The sequence below is a fragment of the Thunnus thynnus genome, chromosome 16 (genome assembly GCF_963924715.1).
Source record: "Thunnus thynnus chromosome 16, fThuThy2.1, whole genome shotgun sequence".
NCBI classification, from domain to species: domain Eukaryota; kingdom Metazoa; phylum Chordata; class Actinopteri; order Scombriformes; family Scombridae; genus Thunnus; species Thunnus thynnus.
Window position 1 is genome coordinate 29,700,283 of NC_089532.1, and position 25,713 is coordinate 29,725,995.

A 25,713-nucleotide genomic window follows, 5' to 3' on the forward strand; every position below is an offset into this window, starting at 1 on the left:
GACTTCAGCAGTGCAAAGGCAATTATGGCAAAGAAACAGATAGTTCAGTTCTGGTCGAGGTGTAAAGGGATTTGTTTGATTGAAGACAGAGTAGGCACCAAGTGTGCTGTGGAATTCAACGTGTGTGTGTGTGTGTGGTAGACGTGGAGAGGTGGTGTGTGGTAGAGGTGTATTGTTCATTCTTTTATTAAGTCAAGTGTTTCCCCCAGGCATCAAGAAATGAAATGTTTTCCTCCTCTGAACTGCGAATGCTAGATGTGTTATGGTGTGGACTGAATTGCCCATTTGTGCATAGAATGAGGATTTCCAGTGGTGGAAGAGCAGTAATCTAAGGGCATAGTACATTAGAGGTTATGATAGATTGTTTTACACAGATATCAGTATATGACTTGAAACCCTTTGTCTTTTAGGATCACCACTACAGCTGCCTGCATGATGGACCTGCGCAGATACCCACTGGATGAGCAGAACTGCACCCTGGAGATTGAGAGCTGTGAGTGACATTGAGTTTGTATATGTGTTTGTCTGTCTGAGAATGGCCATAGTCCAAAGTTGTGCCTCTGGTAGCAAACATTCTTAATGTCACTTTCAGTTTAAAAAAGATACATTGTTGCATTTTAGTATTGATCTGTTTCTTGTTCACACTGACTATGTTTACATGCACACTAATACTCCACTATATGATACCGAATTTGATATGGGTCATGTAAACAGCATATTCCATTTGGATATTCCAAATTAGGCCTTATTCCAAATGTAGCATTTTCCGATTAAGACGTGGGATATGCTGATATTATTTGGATTTTAGGAGCATTCTTTGGACATGTATACAGCACATTTGGAATATGCGTCTCAATTGGGGTTACGGTCAGCTCTGTGTGTTGTAAACAAACCAGCTAGCCAACAGTTTGCAAGGCTGGGATAGAGATGCATGATGGATTGGTTGACAGAGCACGCTCTCTCTATAAATATAACTATAAATTTATATTATCAGTCATATCAATATCACTTATAAATATCAGGCAGCAGCTCACTAATGTTTTTCACCTTGCTGGTTTACTTCACTGCCTGCGGAGATCTTTTCTGTATTCCCGTTCCCACTGGAGCAGAGGGAAACCCTAAAAATCCTCTGCACATAAACGGGAATATTAGTGGAAGTAGAGTAGAATTTAGTCAGAGCACTAGTGTCTTGGTGATGTCATCCTGCATCATCAGTGCTACATGGAGAAATGTAATTCTGGAGATGGAAAGCACATGTTTCCTGAACCTGATGTGATTATTTATCTTCTCTGGTATCACAATCAAGATAAGAAATAAGTGATTATGAGCATTATTAGTCCAGACTCTAACTGGATCTGTCATAAATAATGATGAACATGTGTAAACAGGATGAAAAAGGTGTTTTGTACATATAGATAAAATTTAACATAAGACTGGTCCTTTAAAGCAGTACTCCACTGAAAATCTATCTTGTGAGTATCAAATACTCCCTGTAGACTTGATAGGTGGCTGTGAAAAGTTTGTAGTTTGCTCCTTAGGCCCTGTTCCCCAACATTATCATTGTATTGTGTGTTAAATATCATCATTTTCAGTCAAATGTTTCTGTTAATTTTTCGGTTAGTTTTTTAAATAATTGTACGCATTAGTTGATATGTGTAGTTTATCTTTGTTTAGAGGTTTATGATCTGGTAGAAAGGTCAGTGTTGGGGGTAGATCAGCTGCTCAATCAGGCATAGTGGAAACAGATTTACATCATTAGGTCCCCTTAAAATTGTGTGGTGTTCTGTATGCTTTGAAAGCCTAGATTCTGAGTAGCTCACCCCATACTTACCTGAGCAGATGGTAGGTTCTGGTTAGGTGAGCCTGAGAAGGTAAAATGCCATTCAGTGGTCAGTAGGAAAGAGAGTAGGTGCCAGCTTGCTGTGAGGCAGATTTTATTTGTTTGTTTGCTTTGGCTTAAGTTTTTTTGTTGAATTTCCCAGGGTTTATTTTTGCTCCTACCTGCTGACCTGCTTCATTAACATCCCTTTAAAAGTTTCCAGTGCCAAATAATATTATCTGCGTTTTATTTGGAGTGGCAGCACTACGGTATGGGAGACCCAGAATACACACAGCAAAACATCTTAGAATGTATCAAAAGGTCCACAGAATCTTCTCAAACCACTGCTGCAGCATTATCAACCTCAACGTTCTTTTCAGTCCTCACTTCACCAATAAATCAGCAGATACACTGCTTCAGGAAATGCTTCAAAGCTAGGCAGTAGCATGACATAAAGTAGTGTATTTATCGTTTTAGGACATGCTGAACATAAAGATCAATAGCAAAAGAGGTGGCTGCTTTGAGAATCTCCTATTTTGGATTTGACATATTTTTTGCCTTGACTCTGGTTTGTCCATGAAGTAGCAATCTACGAATATTTTAGATATTTCAAGCTGGGTGTATTTCTACCATCCAAACTAAACCTGTGGCATATCCTACATGTAAAAATGTTCTTGATATTGAACTTAACCATCTCCAACAAGCTGCTGTCAATCAAACACGTGCACACACTGATGTCACATTGACGGTTTAACCGACAGTGACACTGTATGCCTCACACTGATTTGTCCATTGTATTTTAATATGACTAATTAACACGCAGCTTAAGTACACAGACTTATCAGCCACACAGGGTTGTTAAATTTCATTTAGCTTTTAATAGCTTTGAATGCTTCTCTGCCACAAATCTTTCCAACAATTGTTCCTGTCCACACAGTAGTTACCTCAGGTCAGAATCCAGTTCCTCCAAGCCTCCACAGAAGACTCTTTGGTCAATGAGGTCATGCAGCACTTTGCGCCAACTAACACAAAACTGGCATTTCTTGTTCAATCAGACCTGACTGAAGTGCCTCAGTTGAATAATGGATCCTACCGACATGCATAGTTAAAGTCCCATACATACTATATACACAGAGACACACTCAGGGCGAGGTGCAAGATGAGTGTGTGCCAGTCAAAAATTCACTGTATGCTACCTGAATGAGTAGATTGTATAAAACATAACACTGTATGAACTGAAACTATGGACAGTACTTTTGAAATCCATTTGTAGGATAGGAAACCTTTAAAAAACAGGTTCACAGTTTTTCAAGTCTGTCGTAAAACAGACGTGTCGTGAACACTGAAAAAGGTTTTCCTCACTGTCATCATTCCTCCTGTTCATACTGGCTATTAAAAGATCCCCTTCAAATGTGCTTTCAATGTAAGTGATGGGAGAAAAATAATTTTGTCATATTGTGCAAAAATGCATTTAAAAGCTGATGTAAAGCTTATATCAGGCTTCAGCAGTCTGAGTTAGTCATATCAAGTGGATATCTGACACATTTACAGTCCTCAGACAGTGTTTCTCTGTTGAGCTGCAGTAGAAGTATAGTAACAAAAAGAGGGACTTTTCATATTAGCTTCAAATAAACTTTTAAATACATTTTTGCTCAGAAGGAGGACTGTGGATTTTGTCCCCCATCACTCACATTGTAAGTGCATTATGAAGAGATCTTCTAATGGTCAGTATGAACAGGAGGAATGATTACAGCAAGAAAAACATGTTTACATGTTCATTTAGGCTCCTGACTGTTGTTTTAAGACAGACTTGAAAAATTGTGAACCTGTCCTTTAAGTTCCAACTCCTTCTTACTAAGGTCCTGCAGATGTCACCATGTAGGGCTGAGCACCATATCAAAGCAATTTATGTGTAGTTTGCTGTTTTTTTTTCATATTTTTTCATCAGTCATTAAATACTGTAGAGCAGGTTTCCACTCTCTTACCACTTGTTTCACCTGAGCTCTAAGAGCCAGAGAGATGCAGTGATTACAGAAGGAAATACATCTATGACCCACCTTTACTCTCCCTGTTCAGATGTTTATTAAAAATATTGTACATGAAACTTCAACTCACTTCTAGCTGGATATAACATTAGCAACCCGGTGAACAATCCCCCTACAGTGCACCAATAGGGTGATGAAAAAAAATCATAAATATATCAAGTGGCTGATGAGTTCGGCTTCATTCTACACTATGAGTCTTAATTAGGAAACGTTACAGGCTTCATATAAACATAATATGGCTCAGTGACAAAGTCACTAAACAAATGTACTGTTCAACATAATCACACTTGAATAAGGAATGATGATGATATGAGCCACCTTGTGTAAAATAAACTTTGACTCATTCTATTTAGTTTATATGCGAACTAAAGTTACAATATCATGAGTAATCATTGTACTAATTTTACACTTTCTTTAATAAATCAGTTTTTTGTTTCTCACAGTGAAATTACAGTTAACCTTTAAAAATGTTAAAGTCATTGATATCATGATCACTGTAAACCGTTGTGAACTCTGTGAGCTCCAACTTTAACTACAGTCTCTTCTTCTGTAGTTTTCCCCTCCACCATGGTGCATTTAAGTGCTGATATCCATTAATCTCTGTAATGTTCATGGAAAGGAATATGATGAAATTGAACTCTTTGTTTGGTATTCCTGCAAGTCTGGCATAGTGAACATTTCCTTTGATTAGAATATCCCTGCAGTTAATGTCTTTAGATACCAGGAGAAACACGTTTTTGTTTTGTTGTGCCTGCCAATGTAGAGGCTGGATTATGTTCACCAGCAAAAAAATTAATGTCCAGAAAACATTACATTCTTGTACCACACCGGAGCCATGAGGAGGTAGTGGATGGTGTGTGTATAAAGCACAGGACACCCCAGAGAGTTCATGTCCTTCGTCCTACATGTGGTCATGTTTAGGCTACTTAACAAATTGATTAAGGATTAGGGAAAGATTCTGGTTTTGGTTAGCGTAAATGTTAAAAAGTGTTGATTTTATTATCATTCAGGCCTTCTCTTACCTTAACTGGGTGCTTTTAGATGTCTAAACAGAACCATAAAAATCGTAATCACACAGTTGCCACAGTTTGTTATAGTAAAGTGGGGCATAATAATAACAATAATGTAGAATTTCTGCAGATTAACTCTACCTAGCTATCAGTCAATCAAGTGTTTCCTCACATTTTGAAGTCATGCTGGTCTTCTCACATATACATTAAGTTGACTTGGGGGAGGGGGGTGGGGGGGAAGCAAAATCATAATGAAGGCCTTCCAGTAATGAGAAAGAGCTAATTCCCTGAAATCCTGCAGCTGCCTTTAGATAAGATGGAGAATCTGAGGAGAGAGGCTAGCTGGCCCAATTAAATTGGTCTAATTACTGAAAGGGCAGCGGGGGCCTGTTTCACTCTGGTTCAGGCTGTAGACATAGCCCAGAGACCTGCCAGGAAAAGTAAAGGGAAGGCTTTAGTGTTGTTCCAGTTGAGCATGTGGGAAACTGGAAGATGTTCAGCAGTTTGTGGGGTGGATTATGTTTATATTTAGTGCTGGACCGAGAATGTTTCACTGTTATAATTATTTCTGATCCAGGTGTTTCAAGACTAAATTAAAAAAAAACTAACTAGCTAACTAACTAACTAGTCAAGACAGTGTTTATGGTCAAACATTTGTTTTGTCATTACTGTGGCTCACTCCGCATTGACACTGTGCCCTGCACTGTTCATATTAGATATGAGTACCCATCGGGTTTTACACATTATAGCACACTAGTTTAGAATTATTTTACTGCAGTGGAAAATTAACATCATGAAATCTTGTCTGTATTTGTGTTTTTTTTCCTTGATGAAGTTTCATTATTTGTCAATGTATGGCTATTTGTGCTTAAAGAACGCTTGGAAATGTTTATTCTCCATGGAATTATCAGTTATATTCTTTTGTATTTTGCCCCATTGACAAGCCACCTTATTGACGCAGTTTACCTCAAACTTGCACCCATTCAGGGTCATAAATCTGAACTGAGACATCACGCAAATACTACTGGAATCAATGCCAGTTTTTCCTTGTGATAAATTTAAACTAAAATTATAAAACAGCTTATTTTCAGTGTCTTGTGCTATAGTCACACTGGACTAGAATTATCTGTGGACTTCATGATTTATGATTTGAGCACCACATTTACATTGGACAGACAGCATCTGTGTCACTGATTGCATTCTCCTTCTCAAGCTGCACCTGAATACTGAGTATTACTTTAAAAGCTCCCATCAAAAGCTTCTGCCATGTGTATATTTGTACAGAGCCACATTTTGTTTCACATGTCAAAAAGGTGGAGACTGTGTATTCAGGTTTTTCCTGTGTGGCGGGTTTTCAAAGTATAGAAACAAACCCCTGATCAAGCTTTAACTATGACATTAAATGGGCATCGACCAATCAATGAAGTTTTTGTATGCAATCGTTCAGGCACAATCACAGTGAAATGCAATCCACATCAGTTCCTTCAAACTGTGCAATAAAAATAGATTAAGTAAGTAATGACTAGGAATACTTTAAAAAAATATATGATGGAGGTGCTGTGGGGGCAGTGACCTCATTTAGGATCCTAGTGGCCTGAGGGTAGAAGCTCTTTCTGAGCCTCTCGGTGCTGGCCTGGTGTATCTGGTATCTTACTCCCAATGGCAGCAGGGAGGTTGGGATCCTTAATGATTCTCCTAGCCTTTTTCTTGCAGCACCTGGAGTAAATATCCTTATGAAAGGTAGAGCATGGCCTATTGTATGTTCAGCAGAATGAACCACTCTTTTCAGGGCCTTGCAGTCCTGCTCAGTATTGTTTCTGCACCAAGCAATGATGTCCCCCATCCCAGTGGTGCAGGAGTAGAAATTCCTCAGTATTGCGTATCCTCTCTGTATTTGAGAGGATACCCGGAATTTCCTCAAGTATCTTAGGTGAGACACTCTCTGCCTTGCCTTTCTCACCACTGAGTCAGTATGCAACCTCCAGGTCAGGCCCTCGGTGATGTGGACACCAAGGTACTTGAAGCTGTCTACCCTCTCCACCGAGGATCCATTGATATTAAGGGGGATGTCGTTTTTCCCTGCTTCTTCCCAAAGTCCACTATCAGCTCCTTAGTTTTGCTGATGTTAAGGAGTAGGTTATTGTCCTCACACCAGTGGGTAAGGTCCTCTACTTCTTTCATTGTTTACTGTGATCAGGCCCAACACAGCTGTGTCGTCAAGTCCACAAAAAATGGCTACACAATTGTGTGTGTACAGGGAGTACAGCAGGTGGCTCAAAACACAGCCCAGGGGTGCTCCATTGCTAAGGGTGAGGGTAGAAGAGGGGTGTCCGCCTAGCCTCAGCGCCTGGGGTCTGGCCATCAGGAAGTCAAGGATCTACATGCACAGTGGAGCTTTGTGGTAAGCCTGGAGGGAACTATGGTGTTAAAGGCTAAACTGTAGTCAATGAACAGCAATCTCACATAGTTCCCTTTCTTGTCTAGGTGAGATAGGGTGGTGTGGAGGATGTGTGCTGTGGTGTTTTCCATTGATTGTTTGGGATGATAGGCAAAGTGTAGTGGGTCGATAGTGCTGGGTAGTGAGGAGCAGATGTAATTCTTGACCAGCTGCTTCATCACTACAGAGAGTGAGTGCTACTGGGCGGTAGTCATTCAGGCAGGCTGGTCTTGTTTTCTTGGCACAGGAATGATGGTGGACTTCTTGAAGCACGTGGGTATTACGGACTGAGCCAGGGACAGGTTGAATATCATTATGAACACTGGCACTTTTTGGTCAGCACATATTTTGAGGACCTGCTCACTGATATCGTCTGGTCCTTTCTTGGTGTTCACATGCTTGAAAGCCCTCCTGACGTCATGCTCAGAATAGGTGATAGGTTTAAAAGGTGTTCCCACCCATCCATTAACCTTGCTTTTGCTTGCTAGTTGCAGATGACATCAAAGCGAGCATAAAAGTTGTTAAGCTCACTTGCTAGAGACACATCAGCACTTGACAAGGAGGGGGGCTTGTAATCTGGCATAGTTGTTAGACCTTGCCACATGCTTCTGGAGTTGCCCTCTTGGAATCGTAGTTACATTTTCTTCCCGTGGTCCCTTTTTCCTCCTTTACTGTACTTTTGAGTACAGTTGCTTCTGTTTCACAAATTAAATCCACCACAAACTCAGTGAATCTATTTATGTCATCCTTGACGTCGAAGGTGATGTCCTAGAACTTGTTCCAGACTGCTTCATGTAGTGCAGACTGTAGGGCAGCCTCTGATTGATCATTTCCTGTAGGTCACTGTGATAATGACTGATGTAAATTCCCTTGGTAGAAAGTGCAGTCTGCATTTGATTGACAATAACTCCAGATCAGGTGAGCAGGAATGGGATAGAACTTTAATATTCCCACTGGCACACCAATCCTTATTCATCATAAAGCACATGTCCACTCCTTTTTCTTTCCAAAGTCCTCTGTCTTGTTGGATTGATATACAGAAAAATAGTAACCTGGTTGAATGGACATTTGGAAACTGATGTGGGTGCGGAGATTGTCCAGTTTATTATCCAACGCCTGTACATTGGCTAGCAGTATGCTTGGCAGAGAAGATCTTAGGCTGTGAACACAGCCAGTGTTTAATGCCTCCATGTTTTTCCTGGTGTCTCCTCTGATGTTGAGATGAATGCAGGGATGGTTTTGCTTGTCTATGTGGTCAGGATCATAGCTGGTGTTTATCCTCTCCACATTTTCCTCAATATTTACAGTGTTTAATGTTTACATTTGAAAACCTTGTCTGGCCAAGTAGCAGAGTTGCCTGGATGAGAGTTTCCAAAGTGGTAAATTGACCATTTCCCTATGCTGATGAATGACTCGTAGTCATATATTATCATTGTTCAATATTGTCCAATATTATTTACAAAAGTTTAATAACAAAAAAGTTTAAAAACAAACTTAGCGGAACTGATGGAGAGGTGACTGGAAAGGTCTGTGCCTTTTAGTCACATTTTAGGAAATACACTCACTTTCTTTTTGACAGTGACAAGGATGTATGTGGATGTGTGTGTTAAGTCTGGAGTTGGACACAGGTTGTGGTTATTGTAGCTTAGAACTGGAAGCAGGGGGAAACAGCTAGCCTGGCTCTGCCCAAAGTTTAATCTGTAAATAAAAAGAGAGACGTTTGTTGGTTTAAGGGGATTCTAAAAATATTTCTCTCATACATTCATCATAGTTTGTTTGGCTTTCATATGCCTGAAGAATTGCTATTTTTGGTGTTTTCTGTGTCAATCCAATAATGAGTTATGAGACACCTGACGTCATTACTCCATGTTTGCTTTTGCCCACTCATGTTTCATCTGGTTAATCATTTTCTCACCTCCATCAACACCACCACCAAAATCATCAACCCATGATTTACAGCATAAGTTTGGGGCAGTTTGTTTGTAATGAGAAAGCCAACCACTAATTTTATTACTTCTGGTAGGTAGACCAGTTATTGTTTATGGACCAAAGTTTGGTTACAGCATTCTCATCTGTTCATGTGGACTGTACCAAGTAAGAAATAAAAAACACTCCTGAGTTCCAAACTAAACATGGCAGGTGTGAAAGTGCCCCCAGCTGTCAGCGTATCACTGCATTCTGTTCATATATGCTGTATTTTCCCTGGATCCAAATGTACTTGTCCTTGTGTTTCAGCTATCATTAACTTGTTGTGTTCCGCTGCCTTCCTCAGATGGATACACCACTGACGACATTGAGTTCTACTGGCAGGGAGGAAGTAATGCAGGATCAGTCACTGGGGTGGAGAACATCGAATTGCCCCAGTTCTCCATCATAGACTACCAAACACTCTCCAAGAAGGCCGTGTTTGCCACAGGTAACAGAGAACAGAGTCATAGAGCGTCAGTTCAACCCTTTTGACTTGTAAATTTTAGTAGGAAAAAAAACATTGAGGGGCTGGAATTCACTGGTAAATTATATAATAACACACATTTCCACAGCAATAATTCCATCCATGTTATACTCACCACTCTATGATTCTGTTGTAAGCTGCTGTCACTGGCTCAGATTCAGGTTATTGTAACCTTCCTTTTGACATTGTTACAGACACCAAACTCAGCACTGACCAACACACTTCCAACACTTTATTTTAGCCATGTCTAGCCCCCTCTAGCCACCCTGTACTTCGTGTCTTTCACAGGCTCTTATCCGCGACTGTCCCTGAGCTTCAAGTTGAAGAGAAACATTGGTTATTTCATCCTGCAAACCTACATGCCCTCCATCCTGATCACCATCCTATCCTGGGTCTCCTTCTGGATCAACTATGATGCCTCGGCTGCCAGAGTAGCCTTAGGTCAGTGACTTTTCAATTCTTTACAGATATATTTGCTGATACTACTGAAACTCTCATGAGGAACTCTCTGTTGTCTCACAGTCAGGAGTCATTGTCAGGTTTGATTCCTGGCCCTCTCTGCTCCAGTTTCCCAAATTTCTTGAGACATAAACATGAGATGTGCTGGAGACTCCATCACTGATAGAGCATCCATCACTGTCATGGCGGGGGAGGGGGGGTGCAGACCAACAAGGAAGCCTGAATCTCTTATTCTGCTGTGCTACAGAGCTCCATTGTCCAAAAAACTAGTATAAAATGCAAAGTCAAAATATAGATCCTCAGTGTAGAGATACGTCACTCTGTGAAGAGGAATTCAGTCTACCTGGAGGGCTTTTAGTTGGTACACTCTGCCCTGAGGGTATGTGCAAATGAGTATTCAGACACGGCACATGGTGTTTACAAGCCAGTATTTCCCCTGGAGGACTGTGTGCTCCTCTGCATTTGAAGATAAGTACTAAAGTATATATAGTATACAGGTACCTCTTATACTCGTATAAAGTATGAGTATATTGCACATTAAATACTGTATATTTAAATATGTAACACTACATGGATTGGAGGGTGTATCAAGCATTATGCCCAAACACCACTGTGACTATACAGGAAGAAGCAGAAAGAAGAGTCATCTATTGATGCCACTGGTTTCAATTAGATATAAGTTTTGTTTTTTGTCATCCTTGTAGTTTATCAAGAACTCAGTCATTTTCTATTATTGGGAGGCTTAAAGGATACAGCTGGCAAACAAGTATTGTGTGTGTGTCCAAAGCCTGATATATCTTATTCCTCTGTGCTGTAGACCTCTGTTGTTGTCCAAAACTTATTATAAACATGTCAATGAGCCACACCACTGCACTACATGACATGTTCCTTCAGCCATGAACACAGTGGTCACCATAGTTTGTTTAGAAATGGCTCCAAAGAGTAAAAACAGCAATAAGATTATAACTCAGAGGAGAGGTTCCTTGTTCACTGCGCTTGCGCAGGAATGCAGTTCCGTTTAAAGAGCTTCACTAGCTTGTTGTGTTACATATCACAACCTCTTGACTGTACTACATTATAAAGTCAAGTTTCCAAGTCACTTTGGATACACATACAAAGACTTGGATACACATACAACACTTGCAAGTAGAGTTCATTGAGTTCATTGTTGGTTTGGCTCTGCACATGAGATTTGTTGACTATAAGAAAAATATAGAAGATTGCCAGCCTGTTATTTTATATTTTTATGAAAAGATCAAAACCAACAATGTGTTAGAACATCTCTCAATACTTTCTGACTTCCCTACCCTACCTCTTTACAAACATCTCACAAATATAGTTTTATTTTTAGCCATGCTGGCTGGCTTTAGAGATTGCAAGGTCGGTTGCTTGTCAATCCACCACTTTGGTGGTAATTTTCGTATTGTCCTGTAGAGGAGAATGGGTGCTCCTCTGTGTTGTTGTACTTATTTGTATTTTTGGGCTAGAAAGACAACTGAATTTCAGCTTTAAAATAAACTACAGTATACCATACAGTATAAAAAAATCGATATAATTATCTCTTTTGTGGAGAAAAAGTAAGAGTGGCTTGTCACCACTTTGGGCAAGTATACTCTAACCACATGGACATCCTTGTGATACATTAGTTACATTGTGATCATTAGTCTCCATTCCACTGCAATGGCAAGAGAGAGCCCTCTCTGTGAGTTGGCCTGCTGGAAGCACTTGAGTTATTGAGGTGACAAAGGCATATCAAGTCAATGGCCCATCCATTCCAGTGTTTATAATAGCCATTAGTCTTCCATTACTCAGGTCGTGTCGTGTGTGAACCAGAGGTGAGTCAGAGTGCAGCACTGCCACTTAATTACAGCCACTTTAGTAGATTTTACAGGAATTTGTTCTCTTATGTGAAGCAGTAGCCATCTGTGATAGTACAGTACACATAAGTCGGTTTTAGGGAAGGCAAAGGGAAAGGAAAGCTCTACCCAGCTTAAACCCAACTTTCACTTCACCAGTAGATACCTTTTTAACATGAATACATGGAAAACCAATTAAACACAACACAGGAATGTAGCTCAACCCGTGCTGGAGACCTTCCAATTTTTTCTACTTAACTAAACACATCTTCTACCTCTGTACTGGATGCTCAGAGATCAAATTGTTAACAGTCTTTACATCTGACTCTGCAAGATGACAAATGTTTACCTACTTATTGACTAATATGTATTATGTTTGCATGCATGCTTGCCTTAGTATTTGTGTCACTATAAAATGTGTAAAGGCTCAAACATACTGAAAGCGATCATTTGACGCACATCAATTGATGCTCCTATGGCGCACTGCAGGCATCAGATTTGAAATTCCAAGACCACAGAACCAACACAGGTTTGTCATTTTGTTCTTTGCATTAACCGCTGCATTAGTTGGATGTAATGAATGAATGAAAAGAGAAGAGAAATGCAGAGGAGGAAAATTAAACTGAAACTAAGAGCGTCTGTGTCCACAGAAAATCATCTGTTGACTGTTTGATGGTTATTTATTTATGCTTTAAAGCGTGACTGCCGTGAAATAATCAGAATGTAACATTTTATTTCTCTCATTCAGAGGTTTTGTTCTCACTACCACTCACTTTCCTTACTTGACCACCGCCGCACTCTCTCTCTCTCTTTCTCTTTCGCTCGCCGGTGCTCAACTGGCTTGTCCTATCTCTCTCTTTTTCAGCGGCAGAGAAAACTGGGTCCTCATTTGACGCTCTAAAATCGAAACAAGGTTGGAGTTGGGGTGTCAAGACATTTTGACGTGCCTCATAACGCTTTTAGTGCATGTTCGGCCATCAAAAACAATAGGTGTACTTCAAAAGACACGTTTAGGCCTTAAGAGTCCACAGCCACACTAGAGGCTCTGTGGTTGTATGTTTTGAGGTTTTTTGAGGTAAATGCTAATGTAGGCATGCTAACATGCTCACAATTTAACACAATGTTACAGTAATATGCTGAATTTTAGCCACTAATGTTAACCCATAGACTGTAAAAAATAATGGACATATCCACTGTGACATCACCCATTGGTTTGTGGACTCCTGTTTTGAAGCCTCAAGTCACCATCGCCATTTTGGATTTTTGGAGCCAGAAGTGACCATATTTGGAGGAGAGGGTGGAGCTGACCCTAACGCTAGCTGCTAGCCGTTAGCTTGGTTAGCACAGTGCATTTACAGTTAACTGTGATAATGCTAATGCTAATTTTCACTAGAGAAAAACATTAAAACAGAATGCACTTGCTGGAAAAAACTGAACATCTGACTCCTAAGAGGGTTTTTTAGTGCAACCAAACACTGAACAAGACTTTTTTAGCTGACCAAAATGTTACAATTAACTTTCATGACCTGAAAACACACTGAAATAGCGATGGCTATGGCTACACTCAACTTCTGTGAATCTGGGGTTACACCATGGTTATGTTACCTAACCAATGTTGTCCTCATGCTAGCAACTTGCCTGTGACGGCACCCACCTGTAATTCAAAGTGATCACGCCCTTAATTATGCATAACTTTAAGTCTTAATGAAATATAAATTGGTGAGTTACATAAAAAACATTTTTTGTACCAGGCTGTAAACATGTTTATTTTTACTGTAAACTTGGGCATTTTAACATGGGGGTCTATGGGGATTGACTGGTTGTTGGAGCCAACCTCAAGTGGCCGTCTGAGGAACTGCAGTTTTTGGCACTTTTTTGCATTGGCTTAATTTTACAGCCAAAGAGGTTGCCGCTTGTGTTAATCATGGTCACCAACTCAGCATGTTAGAATGCTAACATTTGCTTATTAGCGCTAAACACAAAGTACAGCTGAGGCTGATGGGACTTTGACTAGTGTTGCAGGTATTTGGTCATAAACCAAAGTATTGGACAAACTGAAATTTTGACCTGATGGTGCTGGATGAAAAGTGAAGGGATCACTAAAGTTATTCCAATTCATCCGGTGGGGAACATCAATATGAGTATCACATTTCATGGCATTTTATGCAATATTTGTCAAGATATTTCAGTATGGACCATAGTGGTGGACCATGTGACTCATCAACATATTTCTATCGCATCCATCTAAAGACTGTCATGGTGATTGGGAGTGTTTTGAAAGCACAAAGCTACAGGCTTCTACAGCCTGGAAAGAGACTCTTAAAAAATCAAATATGTTAGCACCTGTATAAGTAACCATGGAGGAAATGATCACTGTTCCTTTTATCACCCACAGATAGTGTATACAGTATGATGGTTGTTGACTGCCCCATCCTCCCTCCTCTCTGTCTGCAGGTATAACTACGGTGCTGACTATGACCACCATCAATACCCACCTCAGGGAGACTCTGCCCAAGATTCCGTATGTCAAGGCCATTGACATTTACCTGATGGGTTGCTTTGTCTTTGTCTTCCTGGCTTTACTGGAGTATGCCTTTGTCAACTACATCTTCTTTGGTCGAGGTCCTCACCTGCAGAAGAAGGTGGCAGAAAAGGCTGCAAAGTCCAACAATGAGAATAAGAGTAGACTGGAGAGCAACAAAGTGCAGGTGGGAAAGGGGCTTCATGAAGGGGTTCTCATACTACTCATACACTCATACTAGACACACCAAGCTAATCAATAGCATAATCAATAGCATAATTTACGCCCCCAAAATTGCTGTACACATAAGGCCTCCTGTTCTGCTCCATAAGCAACTGTCCAAACCAAGATATAAAAATAAAAAAACATATGTATATATATATATACACACACACACACACACATATATATATATATATATATATTTAAACCCCAAATTCAGATGCATGTTTCAGATGCTGTTAGACAATTCAACAAGCACAAGATCTGAAGCATACTGATGCCACATTTTACTACATGTACTTCTTTACTGACGCTGCGAGGTGTGGGATTTCCAATGCTGGAAACAATGTTTGCCACAAGGAAGGTTGTATATTTTATAGAAAATATACAACCTTCCTACAGTACAATTAGTGTATCTTTGATTCTTATTATATCACTTCATCTCCTTTCGTTCCTGTGTATATTGCCTCCTGATAATAATTAGATACATGCTAAAGATGCTAAAGATTGTAATGTAATTTCATATTTGAGTAATATAACAGTTTTTGTCAGCTGGAGTAGAACCCTGGTCAAAGTAAATGTTTTATAGACAAGATCATTTCTTTTCTGAGCTAAGTAATCAAACTAATTGAAAACCACAACACCATTTTCTTAGTAAGTCTAGCCATTTATGTGTCCGTCAAAATTGTCCAAAAAAAGGTTTCTTAATATGTTCTTTCAGTCAGCTTCCTAAACTGTTCAAATTCCAGACATTTCACCAAAATAGAATGCTATCTTGTTGTCAGGAAAGTAGTCATTGACTGGCTGTTTTTTTGGGTTTGGTGACAAAGTGAAGTCAATATAATCTGATAGCCTCTTTCCTCAGGTTGATGCTCATGGCAACATCCTCCTAACCAACTTAACCAGTGAGATGGGTGGAGCAGACATGATGGGTGCTCTCAACGACCCTCGGGCTACAATGTTTTCTTACGACAGTGCCAGCATACAGTACCGCAAGCCCATGACCAGCCGAGACCTCTACGGACGACCAGCCATCGACCGGCCAATGGGCCACAAGAAGAGTCGCTTGAGGAGGAGGGCCTCGCAGCTCAAAGTCAAGATCCCTGACCTCACGGATGTCAATGCCATAGACAAGTGGTCCCGTGTTGTCTTCCCAATCACATTCACATTCTTCAACTTGGTCTACTGGCTTTACTATGTCCACTAGGGTGGCGACAGCCAGCCTCTGTGGCACCACCACTGCTAGTGATTTGTTAAAAAAGCTACCTAAGTCTTATACAGCGATGAAAATGGAGAAGTGTTCAGCCCATTTGTATAAATCCTGTTTTGGAATGAGGAAGTGCTGGATGTCTTTACAATGTAAATACAATTTAATATATAATATTTAAATATATATATAACAGAGGTATAATTTATTAAAAATTCTATCACTTTTGCTGTACTCATCCATACAAAATAGATATAGATAAAAATAATATGGACTTTAAGACACAGTAAAGGTAGGGTATTTCTAAGTCCAAACTTGCCAAAATGACTTGGTGATTCCAACATTATGGGCAATGATCTTTCATTTGTTTGATCTCTTTTTCTTACCTTCTGTTATCTCACTTTTTGCATGTAAATGGAACACAACTTTTATTTGCTTATAAGGTCAAAAAACCAGTAAAAAGAAAAAGAAGCCCAGCGCAAAAACAGTGGGTAACTAAAACAATTTTCACTTTCTCTTGTGATTAAAACTGATCTTATGATTGGAGCTCATCCAGCAAATTAACGGGAAGATGTTTGGTTGAATTCCATCATGATAATGTTGTCCTCATTTAGTTTAAGCTCAGTGGAGTGGAGTTGGATGTGTATCATTGTGTTCAAATTCCTCTCTGACAGCCATCTGTGAGCTAACAAACACGTTACATTGCTTTTCATGAATGATGTTATTTTGTTAGGATTGTGCTGAGTGCATGTGCATTTTATGCTTTTGCACTGTAAAACAAACTCAGTTTACTTTTATTTCTGTAAAAAAAAGAAAAAAAAAAGCTTTGCGTGGCTCTACAGCGCCACTCTGTATTATAATCATTATTACTGTATGCTTTCGAACAATCATTGCATTTAAGGTAAGTACAGGACAGATGTTAATTGGAACTTCACTAATCTCTCAAAAACTAAATGTATTCAAATTTTTACCTATGATATTCTCACAGCGTCTGTGAGCATGTACAATGTAATTTTCTTTAAAAGAAATCAGGTAAAGAATGACCAATGATGTCACCACTCTTTCAAAACCACATTTCAAATTTCAAGCCCTGATAAAACACGCTGTGGGTGTTGAAACACCAGTGTCCTTTGAAAATTAAAGACTGTTACTGAACATTGGTATCAGATACATCAAATTATATTGTATGTAACTGTTACAATTGCATAGAGCTTCATCCACCTCAGTGTGATAAATAATTAAAGGGCAAGCATGAGGTCAGTCTTGTTTTTCAGTGGATGGGCTTTTAGTTTATTATCAAGGCCTTGTTTTCAGGGGATCAGTTGTAAAGCCCAAGTTCAAATTTCAACCATATGACAGTCATATTGAAAATACAGTTTGTAATGTAATTTTATGTACGCAAGTTTATGTAGTATCTCTTTGCTAGGCCAATATCCATAGGTATCATGTCCATACATAAGTCTACACTTCACAATTTACATCTAGTGCCACTGTTCATTGCCAATGCAGGAAGTAGTGAGTCCTTTATGTGATGAGGCTGAGAGCAAGGGTGTTGTCTCACTTCTAAGCAAAATCCCAGAGTTTATGTCCTGTCCTGTCTTTTTATTCATTGTAACCATGCTCTTTTCCTAACCTTAACCAAGTGTTTTAGTTGACGTGCAGATTGTAGAAAGCGAGAATTTGTCATTTTGGAAATTATTGCTCAATTAATAAGATTTGAAGATGTATAGGAGCTTTGATGTCTGCCATGTGGGCATTGATTGACAGTTGGCTTACCTGTTGCTCTCCCCGGCTCTGGGACTCACACTGAGTTGGACTGTTATCACAATATTTCAGTAAGTTTAATGTTACTTGATAACGATACCTGCCATGTTAGTTAGCTAATGTTAGCCCAAGTGTGCAGTGCTCATTGTTCCCAGTAAGCTAGCGTTAGCTCGGGTCCGAGGTAGTGGGGCATTTCCAGAGCATGAAAGGCCAGACACCCAGACTCCTTATTTGGAAAGTCCTTGCTCAAAACAGAAAAGATGGCGCCAACTATAAGCAGCAACTCTGGGCTTCAAACGGGCTCCAGTGCAATTCAATGGGTGATGTCACAACTCACTACATCCATCTTTATATATAGTCTATGGTTTGTGTTCATTCAAAAGTGTTGGTAGGATTAATTGAATGACCTGGCCTCTTATGGCTAGGTCATTCCACCTGAATGTTCCTCAATCAATAGCACTGAAGGGGACCATTATATTGTAGAAAGTTTCCATCATCCACTTTGAGGTGCATGGTAGGCATGGATGGATGCCAACTCCAGTTTGCTATGATGTAAAGGTCTTCTTATATGTTGGTGCTGGCATCAAAGTGTCAATCTGCAGGTTATCCAGTGTAAGCCAGTAGTTAATACCTGCCAATCCATTAACATCTCACCCACAAGCACGTACAGTTGTAACCATGTATGGTCTATAACTGATGTTATTTAGGCAACTCACTGACTGAGATTGTAGTATTGGAGATGGAACCAGGATTCATCAACTACAAAATCTTGACTTTTCTCAGCCTGCTCCATCACCAGACAAGGATGGTTATTTTGGACAATTCTGCAAAAAACAGAAACAGTTCAATGAATTACAACTAATTAATTACATTCAGTGTTTTTATTGCAATGTCAACATTTTTTAAATTCTCGCTTTCTACAATATCTGCGCATAGCAACTATGGTATGGTTATGGTTAGGCAACTGCTCTTGTCTGAATCAGTGGAGTTGGTAAACTTGTTGTGTTTTTTTGTTGGTTCTCATTGGACAATTCCCAACCTTACAATATAAGGTTGGGAACTGTCCAATGAGAATATAATTCCAGTAGAATACACTTTCATCAGTTTCCCATTGACAAGAGAGTCACCTTGTGTAGTTATCTGCTGTTCTACCCCCACACAAGTAGAGTGAGACACATTGTGGCCCTGTTTACACCTGGCATTAACATGTGTCTTGGGTGATCCAATCACAAGTGGACAGCTCTAAGTACAGGTGTGAACATACCCAAGACATATTGAGGATGCTAGAGAAAATCAGTAGTATGGGCATTTGATTTTCATGAGGGGGCACACAGTGCATTGTATATTTGTGTATCCTGTTATCAAACAAGTTGAACACAGCTTTGGACGGAGGGTACATGGACCCTGCCGGTCCTCCCACCAGCTAAAAACAACAATGAATTTCGTCTTTGCAAACGGAAATTATGTAGGCTATGTGTTTATTTGCATATAGAGCAGGGAAGTGAGATCCGATCACAAGTGGTCACTCAAGACGCATGTAGAGAGGTGTGAACAGACGTACATAGAGCTGTCCACTTGTGAAAGACGCATGTTAATGCCAGGTGTAAATAGGGCCTGTGTGTAAATCCTTGCGCTGATCAGTCACCAGACATCTCCTACATTCTTACTACATTTGTAGACCTACCAAGGTCTGCATCACTCACAGCAAACGATGAGGTTATGAGGTTCCTTTGTGTTCTAGTCTTTCCATTGTTTAACTTTGAAACTGCTACCTTTAGCATGCCCATAAACTTGACATTCTTTGTGATACTATTTAGTTTGAAGGCCATACTCTTCTCACATACAAAGCAAACTGGGAAATGCAATTACTGTTGCACACACCTCATTTTTGTAGTGACGTTAAGGGTAAAATGGGATCACTCCTTTGGTTGTACTGGTCACTGGTGTGTTTTCTAAAAAGATGAGTCTTATTTTCACAGTTTTTGGCCATCATTTCTATTAGGTATGCTAACATTGTGCTCAGTAAGTTAATTGCTGGGATCAGGGAACATGGCAACAGTCAGGCTGTTCAAGAAACACAAGTAACATGATCAGACAGGTTGTAAACAAAACAGCTGTCATCCAGATCATCTAAACCATTTTATATGGAGGTCAAACTGAAAGTGAGTATCTGAAATATCTGTAATAAGAGATCGGGGACAAATTCAAGTTGGTATTTTCCAAAGTTAGTCCTTTTGGTTTGAAATTATCTTTGTGTTTCCATAGACAGTGTTTTCTTGCTGGTCCATGGTGGAGGGATAAATTCTGGTAGTCATATGTAGGTTTGCTGCTGGGACAAAACCCTTGCAATAAACCTAAACAGGCCCACTAGGATGAAGATAGCCACTTTAGACTGCTAAGTCCTCATAAGACTGCCATAGCTACCATTGAGTTCACAGAGGTCATGTCCTATTGTTAAATTCAATTTGGAGTTTTAACGACATTATGAGGAGTTTACATTCTACAGTTGTCACATCTGACACATGGTGGGAGTTTTTGTTAAAAATGATAATTATTTAATTATACTACAAGGATTTTGTATTTTTCTACCAGAAGTATACCATGGTAGTGTGAATGGGGACATGACATGCTTTTTGTGATTTCCTGTCATTTTAAAGACAATTATAACGCCAGATGTCTATGTTAAACATAGTCAAAGTTCCAAAACTTAAGCTGAAAGTATGTAAAAATGCCACTCTCAAGTCAAAAGCCAACGTTTCAGCCTGCCCTGAACACTGCTGTAGTCTTCGCTGCTAAGGTTGTTGCTAAGGTTGTTCCACATGATGTTTGCATCATCCACTCGCATATTTTGGATCGGATTCAGGCTCAGCATGTACAGATGTATTTGAGAAGTTTATATTTAGAGTAAAGAATGGGAAAAATAAACAAAATCTGACTACAGTTGTTTATTTACGTAGCCTCTGGAGCTGGTGAGGGCCAGCTTCCAGGAGCTAACCAATCAGAACAGATTGGGTTCAACGGGAGGTGGGCCTTAAAGAGACAGGAGCCTAGGCGGCTTTTTTCAGACAGAGGCTGAACTGAGGGGCTGCATAAAGGGTCCATATAAGTTAATAAAATCATATCATGCAAAGATATTCTAGTGAAGCCCCAGAATATAAATATAGAGCTAGAAATGTTATGTCCTCTTCAAGTAGGCTTTGAAACAGCATTTACATCATCAGGCAGGGAGATAAATTTAACAGGAAATATAACTGAACAGTTTTTCTTTTTAGAAGTTTTTCTAAAATCCTGGATCCTTATGAAAGGATCACCTCACAGCCATTATGGCAAGGAAGAATAATTACAAACACCAGAAACTCCTTCAATGTACATATAGCCTGTGAGAATTGTATGAAGATATGCTTGATGAAACACAAATGTATCCTTTAAAACCTGTGTGATCATCTGACTACTTGTGTTTCTTACCCTGTACTACTTTTTAGTTATGCTGCCACTTCTCCAGATCTCAGCAGGTAACTCGGTGAGCACTGTGTTATTATTAATGATAGAGATGATGGTCAAAACTACAAAAATAAGACCTAACTAAATTTATAGACATAATGAAAAATGATATGTGTAAAGTCATTAGTTTCCTCAAATACTCTCCAATTGTAGTCATGGCAACATGATGGTTAGGACAAATGTGGACTGCTTGTCTTATCAGGGCTTTGAACAACAAAACAAAAACAAAAACAAAAAAAAAGCAGCAAAACCAGACAGGCTTCTACAGGACACAATAGTAGCAGTGTGCTCTTTCCTCATGGCTGAATATTGTGCCTTTACCAAGAATCTCAATATTTTCACAGGGTTTAACTTAACTTCTATCTAGTGAGTAGAATTTAAAACAAATCATCTTGTACTTTTTTAGATTAAGAAGAACAAGGAGAACCAGAAACAAAACAGAAGTGGACTCTTGAGATTTTTTTCTGAGGCTCTCAAGTACAGTACCATTATCTAAGCGTAGATTGTAGTAAGACATTCCAGCATTACGATGACAATCTTTTGAATTCAATGCTGAAAAATTCTCCTGCGAGGCTGGTCTTCATGCTGTCAGCGTTGCTGTTTTGGGACGGAGCAGAATGGATGGATGGACAGGAGGAGAAAAAAAGAAAAAATAAAACAGCTTGGCTTTCTTCACAACAAAGGACTCTTGAGCAGAGGGGACACATGTTTTCTGTGGACGGATGAGCTAATGGAAGCCCTGAACAACTGGTTTGCCCACAGGCTGTGGAGTGGGAGGACATGTGCTGGACTCTTATTGTGTAAAATTACTGTACAATTTTTCTCTCATGCTCTATATGTGCTCTCAAGTGGAATGGGGTGTGGGTGTGTTTGCGTGTGTGTGTCTTTTTGCTTATCTACAAGCAAACATGACACACTTTGCAGGAACGGTTACATGTATGCGTGTGTGTGTGTGTGTGTGTGTGAGAGAGAGAGAGAGAGAGTGTGAGTGGGGCCATATGGATGCGTGTGAGAGGGAGAAAACACAAAATACTAATTCTTTGTGTCAACTTCTAGAGACTTCAAAGAATAGAATTTAAATAAAATTGCTGCCATCTCTACCACCTCCGCACATGAACATGCATCTCATTTCAGTCAGGCTGGATATTGTGACCTCATGAGTAACACTTTATAATACATCCTGTGATTTATGTATGAATCAAGCGCCAATAAAATACTTACCGGTTCTTAAATGTTGGTACAGTGGAAAAGAAAACAAGAATATGGGGAACAAGGGAATAAGAACTGGACATTTTAGAGGATTTTAGAGGAAGGATTTTTGTAAATTCTGGATACCTGTGAGTTAACAACACTGATATGCTTTGCAAAATCTATAAAGCAATGATGGTATAATGTATTTCACAGATTGGTATGCTACTGAAACTTCAGGGGTACAGTAAGGTAATGAAAAGGGGCTTCAGGAAAACCTCTCAACACTCAGATGGAGGAATCGTTGAAGAACATAAATTATATGGTTTAGGTATGTTCCTAAAATGATGATGGAGTACTCAGCAATGAGTTACAGCATATAATTTTGTTTTAGTTGGAATAGACACGTTTCTTGACTTCATGACTCCAAATCATACAGTGAAGTAGAAGACAGAATAATGAATCCCTGTAGCATGGGTGTAGCCTATTGTAATTCTCTCTACACAGCGCAGTAATGTTCTTGAAGTGAAACTACAAAGTGTATGTTGTGTTCTTTATTGTTTATTGTATCCAGTCCCCTATAAGTATGTTGCTATACTCCATATTATTCCAACAATGTAACCCTTTACTGAGTTTCCTACCCCAAAACTACATTTCTGTACCTCAGCATCAGTGAGTACCCCTGGAGTCATTTTGGGAAGATAAACCATATATTTCATGTTCTGTAAGTCCTCCTTCTGGGTTTGAGAGGTTTTCAGAGATTTTCATTTTTTGTTACTCACCTTAGTATGCTCACTGAGTTTTTGTAGCATATCATAACCTTTATAGGTTTCACAGAATATCAGTGTTGTTACTTCAGTGTTCTTAGAGATGACTTGATTACATTTTTACCCCTAATCCTGACCAGGGTGTTTTAATATTGAGTATCCACCAACCAAATCCAATCCAATATTTGATTTTGTTTATGTACATGCCATGGACACAACTTTTTTTTGTTTTGTTCCATTGTTACATTTTTTAAGGCCAGTATGTAGTGGATACATTTACACGCTCAGAATTAAGGCATTCAAATAAAATGTCAGACAGTAAATACAGTATAGTGCACTATTTAGCACAGGGAGTGATTTCAGAATCGGTTTGACAGCAGAACAACTGTTTTAAGGGAATGTAACCTCCAGCTTTCTCTGATGGTTTCCTATAACATTGTGTATAGTGTGCTGTAGTATATGGTATATCTGTGCAGAGGAGAGTCATCATGGATCTGCTGTGGCTGGACAGCTTGTCTTTATCTTCAATAGGAAATAATACTGAAGTTCAGCTGCAGTTTGCAGAACATGAGACTTCTGATTCACCTGCAAAATGTCACCGATACAGACACAAACCAACCACAAAGAGACACAAAATGACTGTGAAACAACTACAAATGATGAGGCTGTGATTTATCTGTTAGCTGATTTTCTGTCCTTCAGTCTGAGGGTCTTTCTGCTATGTAGGAGGGGTGGGTTTTTTCTGTATCTGTGCCCAGGGCCCATTGTTTCATAATCTATCCATTGAAGACTTAAAGACACTGAGTCTGAAGGTCTGAAGTGAAACTGTGGTGGCTGGAGGAGAATACCATTAGTCCATGTCTGCAGCTGTCAGCAGCAGCGCTCATTCTCATGATTAACGTGAAGCTTTGGAGTGAAGAGGAATGCCATTAGCACATTTAGCATGACTTTGTCTGTCTGCAGTTGTGCCCATTCTCATTATTAATCAGACAGCCGGCTGTCTAATCGACTGGAAGGCCACAGCCTGGACACTAACGTCACATCGTCTCACCCAGAGCTTGCTGTGACTTCTGTGCCTTCTTCTGGTTTTAATTCTTTAATTTCTCATCTTTTTCTCCTTCTGTCACAAGTAAACATGGCTGCGTCTCCTGCACAGAGTGGTGAAAACCTCACTTTAACCATGTAGAGTGTAGACATGCTTTCATCTGTCAACTTTGATATGAACCCAGCACAACTGAAACTGTTCAGTCGATCAGTAAATCAGAGCTGTGAGGAAAAGAACCCAGCTGATCTGCAAATTTCAAATAGGCTGTACAGTATATCAATACATAGCAAAATATTATAGTCAAAAAATCTGTGATGTAACCTACATCACCAAGAGCACATAAACAAACATTTTTTATAAGGATCCCTTAAATGAGTTTATTCAAGTTGCCAAGATAAATGGAAGTTTACAGTTTAAAAAATAAACTTGTCAGTCAGCATCAGATCAAGGCTGCAGAGGGTCTAAAGGCAAAAATAAGCTGTGGGCCTCTACTGAGCCGCTGTTTCTCCCACTCTTTGTGTATTATATTAGTTAGTAATTAGTTTGTGTTAGGTTGATTAAAGTCTGCGTAAAGGAAAATCAGAGATTTCTTTTGAAACACATTATACATTATAGAAAATAATTGCTGAAAACATGTGAAAAGACTTTAAACTATGTAGTACTGAATTGTGGAGCTAGACTGTAAAACTGTTTTTCACCATTTCTGTGTTCCGGATTTGTTGGGCGTGCCTGAAACAGCTGCACCATCATGTAGAGGTGTTACTTGCATGACCCACCCCCCTCCCCTCAACACTATATAAGAACTAGAGCCCTTGGCTTCAGCTGCGTGTGTAGTCTGTTGTTTGCTAATGACAGCACGCATTACTTCCCTTGCAAGCTTAGCATTAGCATCCTAACATATGCTGCAGTCACAACAGTAGATGTAAACTCTGTGCAGATAGAGAGGTCTACACTTAACTATGAGTCCCCCACAACCCTCTGGTCTTACCCGAGTAAGATAAGTTACTTAGCTGTTGTATCCGCCCTTAGGATGTAGCAGGCCAGTAGTTCAATGGCTCTATTGGGGATGCTGCTGTTGAGCCATGTTTCCATAAAAATCATGAAGTTGCAGTCCATAATCCTTTTATGAGTGGTTGTAGTTGCAGTTCATCCATGTTGTTCACCAGAGACCGTATATTGGTGAGGAAAATGCTGGGTAGAGATAGCTAATGAGGAGTTAGCCTTAGATTAGCCGTTAGCGCTCCTCTCATCATCCGTTTATTTACGCTTTCTCTCCTGGCCAGCAGAGTGGGGCTGATAAGACGCCGGTGTCATGGTATTAGCTGTTACTAGTGAATGGGACCATTTCTAGTCAACAGTAGCGCTCAAGGAGTTATTTCAAACTCAGCTGAAGCATCAGTTGACGTGTAGAGTCCACCAA

The 25,713-nt window shown here is 39.6% G+C and overlaps 1 protein-coding gene and 1 long non-coding RNA gene across 2 annotated transcripts; one reads left to right on the top strand and one right to left on the bottom strand.

Annotated features, from left to right (window-relative positions):
- Window positions 1-422: 422 nt before the first annotated feature.
- On the top strand, window positions 423-25,468 carry gabrb1 (gamma-aminobutyric acid type A receptor subunit beta1). The gene is made up of 5 exons (XM_067613982.1): window positions 423-493; window positions 9,584-9,727; window positions 10,052-10,204; window positions 14,533-14,786; window positions 15,687-25,468. Exons 1-5 carry the CDS (start codon window positions 433-435, stop codon window positions 16,026-16,028), a joined length of 954 nt encoding a protein of 317 aa, XP_067470083.1. The 5' UTR covers window positions 423-432; the 3' UTR covers window positions 16,029-25,468.
- On the bottom strand, window positions 3,361-18,594 carry LOC137199597 (uncharacterized). Its single transcript, XR_010931812.1, has 3 exons — window positions 18,509-18,594; window positions 14,625-14,708; window positions 3,361-9,009 (listed from the first exon to the last, which is right to left on the bottom strand). It is a non-coding gene; the product is annotated as an uncharacterized lncRNA (long non-coding RNA).
- Window positions 25,469-25,713: the final 245 nt, after the last annotated feature.